The 13,271-nt window shown below is 39.3% G+C and overlaps 1 protein-coding gene across 6 annotated transcripts in view; it reads right to left on the bottom strand.

The window, feature by feature from the left end:
* Positions 1-13,271, bottom strand: part of map7d1b (MAP7 domain containing 1b) — a 39,333-nt gene that overhangs the window by 16,803 nt on the left and 9,259 nt on the right. For 2 of the 6 annotated variants that reach the window (XM_088328904.1, XM_088328902.1), the window contains exons 2-7: positions 9,696-9,899; positions 6,194-6,262; positions 6,014-6,034; positions 3,947-4,110; positions 2,565-2,673; positions 2,135-2,239 (exon numbers count right to left, since the gene is read on the bottom strand). In XM_088328904.1, coding sequence (XP_088185030.1) covers positions 2,135-2,239; positions 2,565-2,673; positions 3,947-4,110; positions 6,014-6,034; positions 6,194-6,262; positions 9,696-9,899 — 672 coding nt within the window. The remainder of the gene's footprint in view (positions 1-2,134; positions 2,240-2,564; positions 2,674-3,946; positions 4,111-6,013; positions 6,035-6,193; positions 6,263-9,695; positions 9,900-13,271) is intronic. The other 4 variants (XM_088328907.1, XM_088328905.1, XM_088328903.1 and 1 more) reach the window with 3 other exon arrangements.

Below are 13,271 nucleotides of genomic sequence, written 5' to 3'. Positions count from 1 at the left end.
TTGCATATTTTTTCAATGAAGTGAGTGATTCTGGTCTTCATTAACCGCGATAAACGAGGGATTACAGTATCACCCACAAATGTAAACAACCTAAATTGATATATACATCAGAAACAAGAATGTAGAATTCTGATGCTATTTGCCAAATAACCAGAGTCTCCGAACATTATTCAATAATAAAAACTGCTTAAAATCAAATAAAATTCAAAACTGCTGAGAAATAAGTGTGTCTGGTGATGTCTCCTCTTACTGAGTATTAGCATTCATCAGAGTGCCACACTGATCATGTCAGAGGAGGAAAACCAAAAACATGCATTAATCACCTATTTCAGTTACACAAAGAAATCTTCACGTACGACTATAGATAAACAGATTCATTTTTGTAACATTTTAAAAACAAGTTCTCTGTAAATACATTTTCCATTATTTTGTCAATTTGTAAGTAAATAAACAAATCTATTTTTTACTTCAATGTGACTGAACTTTTAATATCACAACTAACTTATATGGTAATGTGCAATCATCACATACCTACTTTATATAAGAACACAAACAGTCACCTTCGTTTTGCCTTTTATGACGAGCCAATAAAATGACTACTGTCTGTTGCCAGGCAACAGTGGAGTAGCGCGGCTGCCTCCTCCTTTTTTCCCTCCAATGCGGCAAGGAGGAGGCTGCTGCTGATCAACTGTTCTGTGTGGGTAGTGTGGGAAATGTCAGCACACCGTTTTTTGCAACTCCACATACAGATTGATGTAAAGTAGACCCCCTGGATACTGCACTCGAGTCTTACAATGTTTTCACTTCATAGTGTGGAATAAGATGTCCCCCCACTTCTTTTAATTGCATGTTCTCCACTATACAACATCAACAACGTATTATTTTGCGTGGCCAAAAATATATACGGTACAATTTGAACTCGCCTATTGGCAGACGATGCAGGTCTTACAATCGGCTGATGCCGTGGCATCATAAAAATGTCAATCTACTATCGGCTGAACTATCCCCACAATGCCTTTTAGTCTGTCAGTTCACTTCAGAATATTGTGTGCTCTGTAAAGACATTGCGCATCGGTGATACAACACTGTATTTTTTTGTACTGTATTTATTTTCTAAGAGTCCCAAGGATTGTAGTAATTGTAGTGAGGAAAACGCACAAGTATGATAACCATGGAACCAAAGCTTGCAATTATCAAGAAATACGAAAAAGGCACATGAATTGCTATCCTTGCGAGGTTGCATAGCTTTAACCAATCAACGATATGGACTATTAATTAAAATAAGGAGGTGATTAAAGAAAGTAAATCTAGGGGCATGAAATCCTCGCAAGAGGCAGTTTTAATATCGGTTTCTTTTTTAATGCGCCGTCACCATCTCCTCCCCCCTCTGCATTACCTGCTACTCCACTAGATCAGCTCATGACACATCACAACAAAGCTAAAGAAAATTTGATTTTTTTTTCCTTTATTTGTATATCTATTTGTAATTGATTTTAATCATATGATGTATTACACACAAGTCGTGGTTCCTCTCGTCCTTTTTGTTATTCTAATGTTTTTATCTGAGGTAGCAGGGGAGGGGTTTATAGCTAATTACCATAGGATTCAATCCCCCGCTATATTGCAATTTCACTTTGCAATCACCATCTCATAATAGATTAATATCGTATCTTAGGGGTCTACTGTATTTTAAAGCAAAGCATTATTTGAATCATAAGAGGATGAAACAGTCAAGTTTAACATAAACAGAAAAGTAGGCTTTCGTTTACTTATATCAACCACCACCACACCAAGCCACCAACAAAAAGGTGGAGACACCACAAAAAATGCCATGAAGAGACATAGAAGATGAAGAGACACACTTTCTTAAAGCATGACTTCACCAATGAGAGGAGCTTGATCCAAAATGCAAATAAAAGACAACCAAATCAAATGAAAACCACAATGCACCGTGAAGGTGTGTGCAGCAAATGACCAGTCACCAAGCGCAGGCAGGCAGGCAGGCAGGCCACCAGACACGACAAGTAGAATAACCCCCAAAAAAACAAAAGGGTAAAAGAAGGGGGAAAAAGTGGGGCGGTATGAGGAGGGTTGGTGGGAAGCCCGGTGGACACTGAAGTTGGGTCGTCCTTACTTCTATTGGGGGAGTTCCAGAGCGTTGCAGAGGACTTGGACAGCCTGTTGTTAATGACAGGGTCCACCTGTCTCGGCAGGTTGACAGTGGAGGCCGAGCATCTGCCTGCACCGGAGAGAATGCAACAAACAACATCTGTACACACGATGATCCACGCTGTCTTGCGGGGGCATTCCAAGGAACATGAAGGGAAAGTTTTAGGTTTTAAATGAGTGGGAAAGAAAAAAACTCATCAGCACACTGCTGCTTAAATGAAAATTTAAAAATGTAGTCCGCCCCCAGTGGTGGTACCAGAATATTAGTCAACGCTGACATCATCTGTGGGAATTTCTCCGCCCTTTCAACCGCGAAAACCTCCTGAGGCAATTTCCTAAAATTGCGTGAGCGTCTTGAATTTAAGCGATGGAGTGACAAACTACAAACAACTCACTTTCTCTTCGGGAAGTCTGGTTGAGTCCTCCTGCCCAGGACCATCTCTGCTGACGGATCTCGGCCCATGTCTTTTTTGTTGACCTTTTGATGGCTGACTCGTATCGCTCCTGTAAGACATCCAAATATTAGGACCAAGTCTATTTATTACTGGTGTAATTAACAAACTTCACTTATTGCTGTCAAGTTGTTGTTTTTTTAACTCATAATTATAAAGCGGAGAAAAGAATGCCGCTAACACAAATGTGACCAGCGGCACTAATCCACCTGCTATCATTAGCAACTAGAAGGTTTAAGTAGGTAGCAAAGATGCAATTGTCCAAGTGCAGCTAAGGCTGATGTAGTTACCATTGCTTATGCATCAACTAGCTTTAATGATTAGCATTTTTAAATGACATTGCTAGCAGTAATTGCTTTGTTGAGCCACTTTTTAACAAAGATTACTCATTGTTCTTAGATTTGTTGGCAAAATGGCTACTATTGTACATTAATTAACACAAGCGACAGATGCTAAGAGCACTAAAAATAATTCTGCTAGTGAATAAAAGAGGTACAAATCTCCGGCGTTAGCGGCTCGCCAGAAAGAGACGAGTAATCACTCACATTACTGTTAGGCTGTGAGCTGCATTCAATGCAGTCGGTTATTTATAACTCAAGACAGTTAATTCATGCATTTTACTTTATAATTGAAAATATTTTAATGGACAACGCGGGTGTTATCAGCAAATTGACCAATTATGACAGGAAGCAGGAACCAAGGCAGACACGTTTAAAAAGGAACATGTTTAATAACAAAACCAACAAAAAAAATGTCCAAGTCAAAAAAAGGAAACATAAAAAACCTGACTTGACAATGACCCAACACCAAAAGCAATATAAAGGCTAGGGATGATTAGATTCAGGTAGGGAGATTGGATGCAGGTGTGCTCATATCTACCACGCCCCCAGTTGGCGCCACCTGGTGGAACATGGCGTTCCAGATCCTGTCAGGAGGCTTTATAGAAATTAATAAATACCGACATAAACTAAAAACAATCGTGTGAAATTGTTTTTTTCCCTTAGTGATTACAATCAGTCACCTATGTTTACAGAATTTTAGGGGGTAAGGGAGTAAACGTTGATGCACGTCAAATTCTAAAAACTATTGAAATATATTTTTACAAATTTAAAATCCCTAAAAATGAAAGGATTTCTTCACATTTTTACCAAATAATTAAAGTTTAAACAAAAGTTAACTATGAGGAAAATGTGGTTGAAATTATTAATTGAGATTGATTATTGACAGCAGTTATAAAGCCGTTAATCAATCTGGCTCAGAAGAGGCCAATTGCCTACATCATATTAAGTCAACCTGAAAGTTGATCCGCAATGCATAGGACTCGCCTTGTTTTTCTCTAGTTTCAGCCTCTGTTTCTCCTCCAGGAGGGCCCGACGTTTTTCGGCCTTCAGCCGCTGATCCTCCAGCTTCTTCCTGCGGTCCTCCAGCTGACTCTCCCTCAGTCGTCGAGCTTTCTCCTCCTTCTCCAGCCACTGGGCTTTTTTTACAGCTGAAGAGGGGACCACAGATGTGATAGTCAAGAACATTCCTTGTGGTAACAAGGACCAGAAAACCGCCACAATTTTTTGCTTGCATGAAAAACGTAAAAATGAAAGAGTAACACAGATGGGAGGCCCTTTCTCACACGGACTTTTTGCAGCAGTAAACAGAAAATTCCTGCGGTGTTAGACAGCCTGCTTTAGCAGATGCCACTCTATGCAGGACTACGGCTCGTTTCTTCTGGAAACAATTAAACGGCTATCAGCACTCTTAAATTACACTTGTGTCATGCTGGAAAACAGTTGTGTCTTTGCTTTTCAATCTTTATTTTGAAAATTCTTAAATTGAGTGTCTCAGTCAACTACTCATAACAGTGTTAAATACGTTGTATTCTCAGCCCCGAGGAATGTAACAGAATCATGCCAAGAAAATATGCAATTTTTCTTCTCCCATTGAGTCTTAGGCGGATCTTCTGCAAAAAAGCGCCAATGACAAATTCTTATGGTAATCCAATTGCTGCAGAAAAAAATCTCATTATGCCTGCAGGATTACAGCAGAATTATGGAGAATACGTTGAGTTTAACCTTACGTTTGTGCTTAAAGGCTTTGAGAAGATTCGCCATTCTCCAGCCCTTAAGGCTATGAGGTGATTTAAATTTGAAAAGAAATTGAAAGATCTTCAGCATTCCTACAGCATCTCACTGTCAGAAAATGTTTGGTCATTTTAAGTATTATTATGGTTGTTATTTTTATGGAAAAAACAAGATGAAAATATAATAATCCTGTATTTAAATACAGGTCGAAAGATTTTTAAACTTAAATATTACAGCAAAATTATCAAGCAAAATTAATAACCTGTGTTCCTCTCAGAGGAACGGTGATCACAAAAATGCAATAATTAAGGCAACATGATTAATTAAGCTTTTAAAAAAATGGAACTGGTGCCAGTAATTACTTGTTAAATATTTTTGACAGACAGTATTCTCAAGAATTTTTTTATGAAAAAAAGGGTCCCTTGACTCCAAAAAGGTTGGTTTGTACAAACTCAACTTAAAACAATACAGAAAATTAGAAGGCAATCAAGCAGAACTTTGCTTGACCATACAGTAGCGATAATAAAGATACAGTCTCAAATGTGGTGTGACACTGAGAGCAGCGTGACCAAGCTAGCCACGCTAATAAACGCTGTAATTAAATGTAATCGGTTTGTGAGGGCTGGTCTCAACTCATCTATAATGCCCAATGCTTTATCACATATTCATTGCTACGAGAAAGACTAAGAACATATTAATTTTCTCTTTTTAAGAAATAATTATGTAAAAAAAAACACACACACACAATTTGGGTCAAGAATGGACTGATTTACAAACAAGGTTATTTCAGACGCAACTTCTTGGGTTATTCTTTTCTTTGGGTTATTTTTCACAAACAACCCCCAAAATGCACCAAGTAATTGTATTGCTTTGTACAAAAAATATTCCAAAAATTGCATCAAATTAATCCATGATGTGGATCAGTCTGTTTTTGACCCAGTTGATTTGTCGATAAAATTCAAAAAATATGATAACGGTTACATCACACAGATTCCAACCCTACAGCAGTTTTGTAATCCGAGCTTAAGCCCAACCATAGACCCATCCTACAAAGCAGAGAAATGTTTTTTAAAAATTATGGATAAAATAATCAATGAATTTAGTGTTTTATCTGAAGAATCGTGAATGTTGATTCAACGTGAAACATGCATGAATGAACACCCAATCCAAATGGAAAATTAAATCACACAAATGAAATATTTAAATAAATAAACCATGTCTTGTTCTAGAAAGTGTATCACCCAAGAAATGATTTCAGGTATGGTTATTTCTAAACGATGATGATCGCAGCTTTGTGGCCGATTTTAGTAAACCCCTTACCTTGCAACTGCGTTTGCTCTTCTGAAAGCCATGCAAGGAGACAACAATGACATTGTCAATACACATAAATAGAGAAAAGAATAAAGGGAATTTAAGAGGTTAGAAATAAACAGGCCAGGATAAAAGACGTGCATTGACTTGGCGAACCAGTTGACCAGAATGGCTTAAATCGAGTCTTACCGATGTATCTGGCTCTCTCCTCCCTCCTTTGCTTGGCAAGCTTCTGGCGCTGCTCGGAATTCATGGCATCTGTGGAAGGGGGATAAAGACTTCAAATTAGGGTTGCAAGAACACAGATAATGTCCTGCTTATCTAAACTGGTACCGTTAACCAAAATAAGACACTGTCTATATAAGGAGTCTCCAACGTGGTGTCCGCGGGCACCAGCGTGCCTTCTAAGGACAGCTTAGGTGCCCGCAGACCTGTTTTGAAAATAGCCCACCAGTACTGGGTCATTATGACTTTTTGAGTGGTTGACAGAGTCTTTAACCTTACATCCAATAATTAACCAGGTAAAAACATGATAAGTTGTTGTTTTTTTAGAAATGCGTATGAAACTGGGTGCCTTTGCACTAATAACTTACAAAGAGGAGCTTTCAGCTTGAGAAAGGTTGCAGACCTCTGGTACATACGAATAAATAGTTTTGATATATTTTACACACCGACTATACACTAAATACATTTTCACCAGTTAGCAGAGAATGTTGCTAATTTTTAATACAATTTTCGTATGTTAACACATTTTCAACATATTCTTCTAGAGTAACAATACATAATATGAGCAAAATTGTTTGATATGTCTGATTTGATCCTGTTTCAAGCTTTCTTTATTATTAAACTCTGGAAAACTAGTAAATCTAAAGAGGTTCAATTGTTATAAACAACTTTTTATTTTATATAGCACATATTATTTTTTTTATTTTATTTTATAAACCTAAAAAAAGCATATTTATTTTCAAGAATATTTTTCTGTACAAAAAGAGGAAAATACAACTTGAAGTAAGCAGGTTTGGAGCAATACTTTTAAAACGGAGTAAAATGACACAAATCTTCTTCCCATCAGGTAAAAATGTTTTTTATAGTGCATTAAAAAAAACACACTAAAATGAAATTACCCCATTTTTTATTTCATTTTTTAGCAAAAATAAAATAAAAAATGGGGGGGTTGCTGTTCATCTTAGAAATTCCCCATTTCACTTAACTGACTTCAGCACATATTTAAGCAATAAACAAACTAAAGGCTAAATCTCAATATATCATGCAAACAATTTCACTGGCACAAGTGTCACTGCTCCATTGAATCAGTCACTTATCAAAGTGAAGCAAGGCACACCAGTGTCAATTGAAAATGCGAGGCCAAAAGATTTTTTAATCGCTGAAAAGCAGATAATGAGGGACTGAAAAGCCATTAACATGCGTGGGTTGATTCACTTTAGCAAAATTAATGATATCCAAATGTTCTCCATGTTATACAAGCTACAGCCTAATCATTAATTGTTCTCAATTGTGCATTGTTTTGATTTTTTTCAACTGTTCTTTCGAATGGGTCACACTGTGGCACTTGTATCCAGATGATGTCATCATCATTTTCCTAGTCATCTGGCTGCCAAGCACTTTGGTCGATAGACTTCCCTGGATATGCAGCCAGACGCCTGGCAGTGCTGATATAGCCGTTGTTTGAAATGGTAATTGTCCCCATCTTGCGGTGGGATGTTTTTACAATTTTATTTTATTTCTTTTTTTTTAAGGGTAAAACCGTATTTTCTCTGATGGCACCGTATTAACGTAGTGGGTTAAAGAAAACCGTACTCATTACGGCAAAACCGTAGTGCTTGGCAGGTATGTGCATGCTATGTGTGTCGACCAATCAAACGGTATAGTATGCAAGCCTTCAGTGCCATCGTCATGGCAACCAGATTTTCAAATCCCCTCCTTCCCCAACTTGGGTCTGTTATATGAATGTACAGTATACAGCGGGTCGCATACATGACAAGCAACATCCCACTGAGACGCCATTAAATTCACTCACCCCCCCTAGTGTCGCAAACCATTTGGCTTTTGTCCAGAGCCATCTGTCTGGTGGGAAAGAATTGATCAGCTTTAAGGCCTGAAATTATGTAATTGCTTCAAATGTAGAGAACTGCATTTTACATTTGGACTTTTCTCTTTTTATGTTTGCAATCCAGTGCCATTGACAGGTAGAGACTTAAAAAAAAAAAAATTAACCATTAAGCGGTTTTCTACCGTTGCATTGAATTGCATACCAACAGACAAAAAAGATATATATCAATAGGCCGGTAGTTAACGAACAAACCACGATCAAATATGAAAGCAGTTATTGGCCTAGTAATCGGTGGGAAAAAATGTTTTTGTATAAGGGGATTCTCAATGACACACCTACTGTAATCCCTTGTTTAACGCGGTTAATGGGGACTTGACCCACCGCAATATGCAAGAAATTCGCAAAATTGCTCCCATTTTAAACAAGCGCTCTGCCATTCCCCGCTTGCAGCAATGGTCGACTGGGATAATGAATCGTGGGCACACGGGTGCTGTTCATTATAGGCGGAATAAATGGAATGAAAAACTTGCCACGCACAACACTGATTTACTCTCAGCCCCCGCGCCCAGCTATAGTCTACTGGGGATAATGGATTGCGACCTAAAGAGTGCCGTTGATTTGAAGCGAGCCACATTGGTGTGCTTCAATGGCCCAACTTAACAAAAGGTGCACTCCGCTCCTGCTCTTTGCAATAGTTGACATGTGCGATTCATTTTAGGCGTAAGTAACAAGGGTGAAAAAAACGCCACATGACATTCTTTTTTTCTTTTAGCCCCCTCTCTCAACAATAGTTGACTGCGTATAATGGATCATGGCCAAGACAGTGCCATTTATTTTAAGCAGGCCACAATGACATGGCGGCCTGGAAAAAAACAACAACAAAAAACGCTTTGCCGGCCCCCGCTCTAAACAATCGGCAACTGGATATCATGAATTGCGGCCACAAGGGTTCAGTTTTAGGCGGGCCATAACGACAAAAACAGCTTAGAGGTTGTCTCCGTAACGTCAAAATATTCTATTTGGTGACACCATCCTTTGGCTAAAATCATCTTCGCAGCCTGTCAAGCTGCTTGTATGACGCATGGACATACGTGTTTTTCTTAGACACGCTTGAATAAACTTCGTTTTCATCCCAGAATTAATAAACCAACATGTGGTGAAATCAATCTACAGAACAAACAAATTAAGATTAATGCATTTTAACAACTGCTTGCTCTTTTGCCATACGGGATTGTGGATAACGGATTGCAGCTGCAGGAGTGCAGTTTATATTAGGGGAAAATACAGTAACTGCAAAAAAAAGAGCTGCTCGGCCTGATAAAAGTGTGCTCTGCCGTTCCCCGTCTGCAGCAATAAGTGATCAGTGATAATGGATCCCGGCCGCCTGAGTGCAGTTTACTTTTTGCTGGATAGAACGGTAAAAAAAAAAAAAAAAGCCCGGCAAAAACGCACTCTGCTTGCCCCCGCTAGCAGCAAAATGCGATAAGAGAAAACGGATTGTGGAATGTTTTTCAACCCATGATGCACTGATTCCCAAAAGCGCAGAAGCCGCCAAGTACGAAGGGCGAATTGGTGAGGGAATACAGTATTTTCAAGACAAAATGGACGTTCACAGCTTACCTTTTTTGGGCTGAGGGCTGCTGCTAGCACCCGGGGTGGAGTGGTCAGTTTTATAGGAAGCGTCCATCTCGGTGGGGGTTTCTGCTTTGCTGCAGGACTCGGTCTTGGATGAAAGGTCTGTGACGGCCGAGTCATCTGGCGTCAGGAATACGCTGCACTTGTCTCCATTGTGGATGGACTGAGAGTCACCTTGTAAGGGCAGAGCTGGTAAAATAAAAATAAAAACATGACGTTATTATCTTGGCATAAAATAAAATGATGTCATTGTGTAAACGTTCATTTCTGATTTGACTTTCATAGTCAAACCTCGGGAGTTCACACAAGCTTCATTATCGCAAACACTCCAACCTCATTAGGAATCCTTAAACGCTTTTTCACGCCTCATTCGCACGCACATAAGCACATTGGTGGCAAAACGCTTCATTTTCGCAAAATAACGCCTATCGGCATTGTTGACGCACGGCGACTGGTATTAAATTAGTGACCTCAATTCATGACAGATTGTGTGATAGTGGCTTAAAGTGACAGTGTGTAATAATTCAACACTCAAAGTTGTTGTATCTTAGGTGGAACCTGAAGCCTATTGAAGAACGACACCACCACAAATCCAATTCTAGGGTAAATTATAAAAGGACCAATCCTCTAATCCCTCGTTACTTTCCGCTTCGTACTTTGCAGCTTCAGTGCATCGAGGGTTAAGAAATCTTGCAGGATCCATTACACAAGCTGGGACAGCACAGCAGATTTTTGTTAGGCCTGCCAGCTCTTTTTTACCATTCTGTCCAGCCAAAAGTGAATTTCACTAGAGCAGCCGCAATCCATTATCTCTGATCGCATATTTGTTGCAAGCAACAAACGACATTGCACATTTTTGTCGGCCCTGGAGTCACTTTATTTGCAGTTATTACCGCCTAAAATGCACTCCACTTGAGTGGCCGCGATTCATTATCCCTCATCCCATATTGCTCCAAGCGGGGACCGACAGAGGGCACTTGTTGGGAGGCGTGCTGTTATGGCCAGTCTAAAATAAAATACACCGTTGAGGCTGCAATCCATTAGCCTGGGTCGACTTTTGCTGAGACAAGGGTCCAGCAGAGCCCATTTTTTCCCTGTGTCAGGCCGCTGAAGTGTGCCATTGTGGCCCACCTAAAGTGAACTGCACTATTTTGGCTGTGATCCATTATCTACAGTTGACTTGCTGAGAAATGAGGCACAGAAGCAAATGTGTTATACCCATGGCAGTTCCATTTACCAGTCTGTCTCTCTAAAATGAACAGCACCTGTGCGGCCAGGATCCATTTAGCCTGCTCGACTATGGCTGCATGTGGGGGTTGGGGGTGTTGTCATATCACCGGGTTCTTTTGAAAAAATAAAAAAAAGAAGCTTTTTAAGAAAAACTGCATTTCAAGCAGAATTTTGACTTTGATGCTTTTATTTTTTTTTTTTTATTTGTAATACCTCCAATATCTTACCAATTATTTTCACATGAGCACATTCTTGCAAAATAACATTTACTGCAAGAACACTAAACTTATGCATGAAATTTTCACTGCCCCAAGTGTCTGGCGACGTAATCACACGATTTTGTTTACCCAGGGGCCACCAACACACTCTCAATTGCTTAACAGAGAAAGGAAAGCAACACCTTCTCCATGCGTGGACAAAAATGTAATCAATGCCATTCCTGCTATCTAGTGGTGATTTATCATACAGAAATCACTCCCAGAGGCTTGATAAGTGCCAAAACCTTTAGAATAGTTATTTAAAAAAACAAATCAAAAAACAAAACGTATTTTTTTTCTTTCTGGCTCTTAAGGACAATGCTTCTGAAAGCATATGTATAGCATATGGCTTGGAATGAGTTAGCTAAAATATAATCCTTCTGAAAAGTTGTCCACCAATGTCGAGGTTTGCCTTTGGCAACTCGTGGTAGCGTCTCCTGAGGTGCCTCAGCAGCCGCCTGCCCCTTTTATGGCCGACATTCTCGGTACGGCCCACGTCGCTATTTATAATTCCGTCACAGTGGCACAGAAACCCGAGATGTCAGCGAGGGCGAGGAGGGTACGTTGAACTTGTCACGAGGTCTCGATCGCACGTGATCAAATCCCTGATTGTCTTATCATACAATTGTTATCAATTGTGACAGTATGAGTAATTGTGCTTTTAAGCTAAAGTAAGCAAACAAGCGACAAGAGGAGTGTTTTAAAAAGAAAGACGACCTATTTGAACTTGGCCATCTCTGCTGAAGTGCTTACAGAAAACAAACAAAAGCCCACGTTTGTACTGTTGGTAGCAATTGGACTCTCGTCATGTGACGGATGGGACTCTTGAGCCACAGTCGGCTTTTGTCCTCTTACTTTATGTGTCTTATCAAAGGGTCACCTGATTGTTTTAATTCAATCACACCATGCCTACATAGATGGAAAATGTTGGATTGACGCATATTGCCATCAACGGCACTGAATGTGTGGCGTTTATGATATGTGATTTTTTTTTGTTCTCAATTACATTTCTTTTCAGTGGATTTATTCAAACGTTTTACACTGAACAGCGCTAATTGTAGTATTGGCACTAGCAATAATGTCAGTAACATTAAGTGCTAATGCTAGTTTGTTGATTTTAATTTCTCACTGATACAATTATTGAAACATGTTTTTATTCGTTTTTATTCTAACACATTCAGATTTTCTTTTTTTTTGGATCCTCCGTAAGTGACCTAATATATAAGGTTTGGTAAAAAAAAATGCAACATTCAAATCCAGTTTAAATTTATTATAGAGCAATACCGTGGTGTAAAAATGCAGTATTAATTAAAAAAAATACTATTGATTCAAATAAACAAACGTGCTTTTTTTAATCTTTAAAATGTTGTCGTTTCACTGCAAAACTTGAGACTCCCATTTAAGAAAGTGACATGATTGGAGACTATGGAAGCCCAAATAGTGATTTTGAGAAGGTACATTAGTTTGTCTCGGTGGTAGTTTTTGTACTTAAATGGCTGCTAATCTTCCACAGCGGATCCCTCCATGCAATGATGACAAAGTATTGTGAGTCAGGCATTTAAAAAAAATCCTATAGTTTCCTTCTTTAGATAGTCACTTGGCTGCAGGATATGTCTCACAGCTACCCGCTTCTATAAGTCACTTGACAAATTCAGCGCTACAAGTGATGCTCACTGAATCCTGTGATCCAGGCATCTTTCACTGTTTCCTTCTCCAGCCAATCATGTAAGGCACTTGGCTGCAGGCTATGGCTCTGCGCTAGCCGCTTTTGTTATCGCTAGCTGCTCCGTATGAATAAAGCTTTCTTCGTCACTCGAGTGTCACTACCCTTACTCCAAGTTCCGTGATTCATGGTACCAATGCTTAACAAATTCTGGCTTGCTTTTGCAATCTTTTACTGCCAATTTTAGCTTCTCCATCTAGCAGCCAAAGTTAACCTGCTCTGAACATATCCAGTTATTAACTTTATTAACCACTCCTGGCATATCTAGTTTGCTCAGTCATAGTCGCTCACGGAGGTTAACACCAGTTAGTAGTCCTGTTGCTGGCTGAATTTTATCCTTGATCACGGAAA

This window comes from Urocampus carinirostris, chromosome 2 (genome assembly GCF_059441175.1).
Source record: "Urocampus carinirostris isolate Australia breed hairy pipefish chromosome 2, RoL_Ucar_1.0, whole genome shotgun sequence".
NCBI classification, from domain to species: domain Eukaryota; kingdom Metazoa; phylum Chordata; class Actinopteri; order Syngnathiformes; family Syngnathidae; genus Urocampus; species Urocampus carinirostris.
This window is presented reverse-complemented; position numbering and strand designations above follow the sequence as displayed.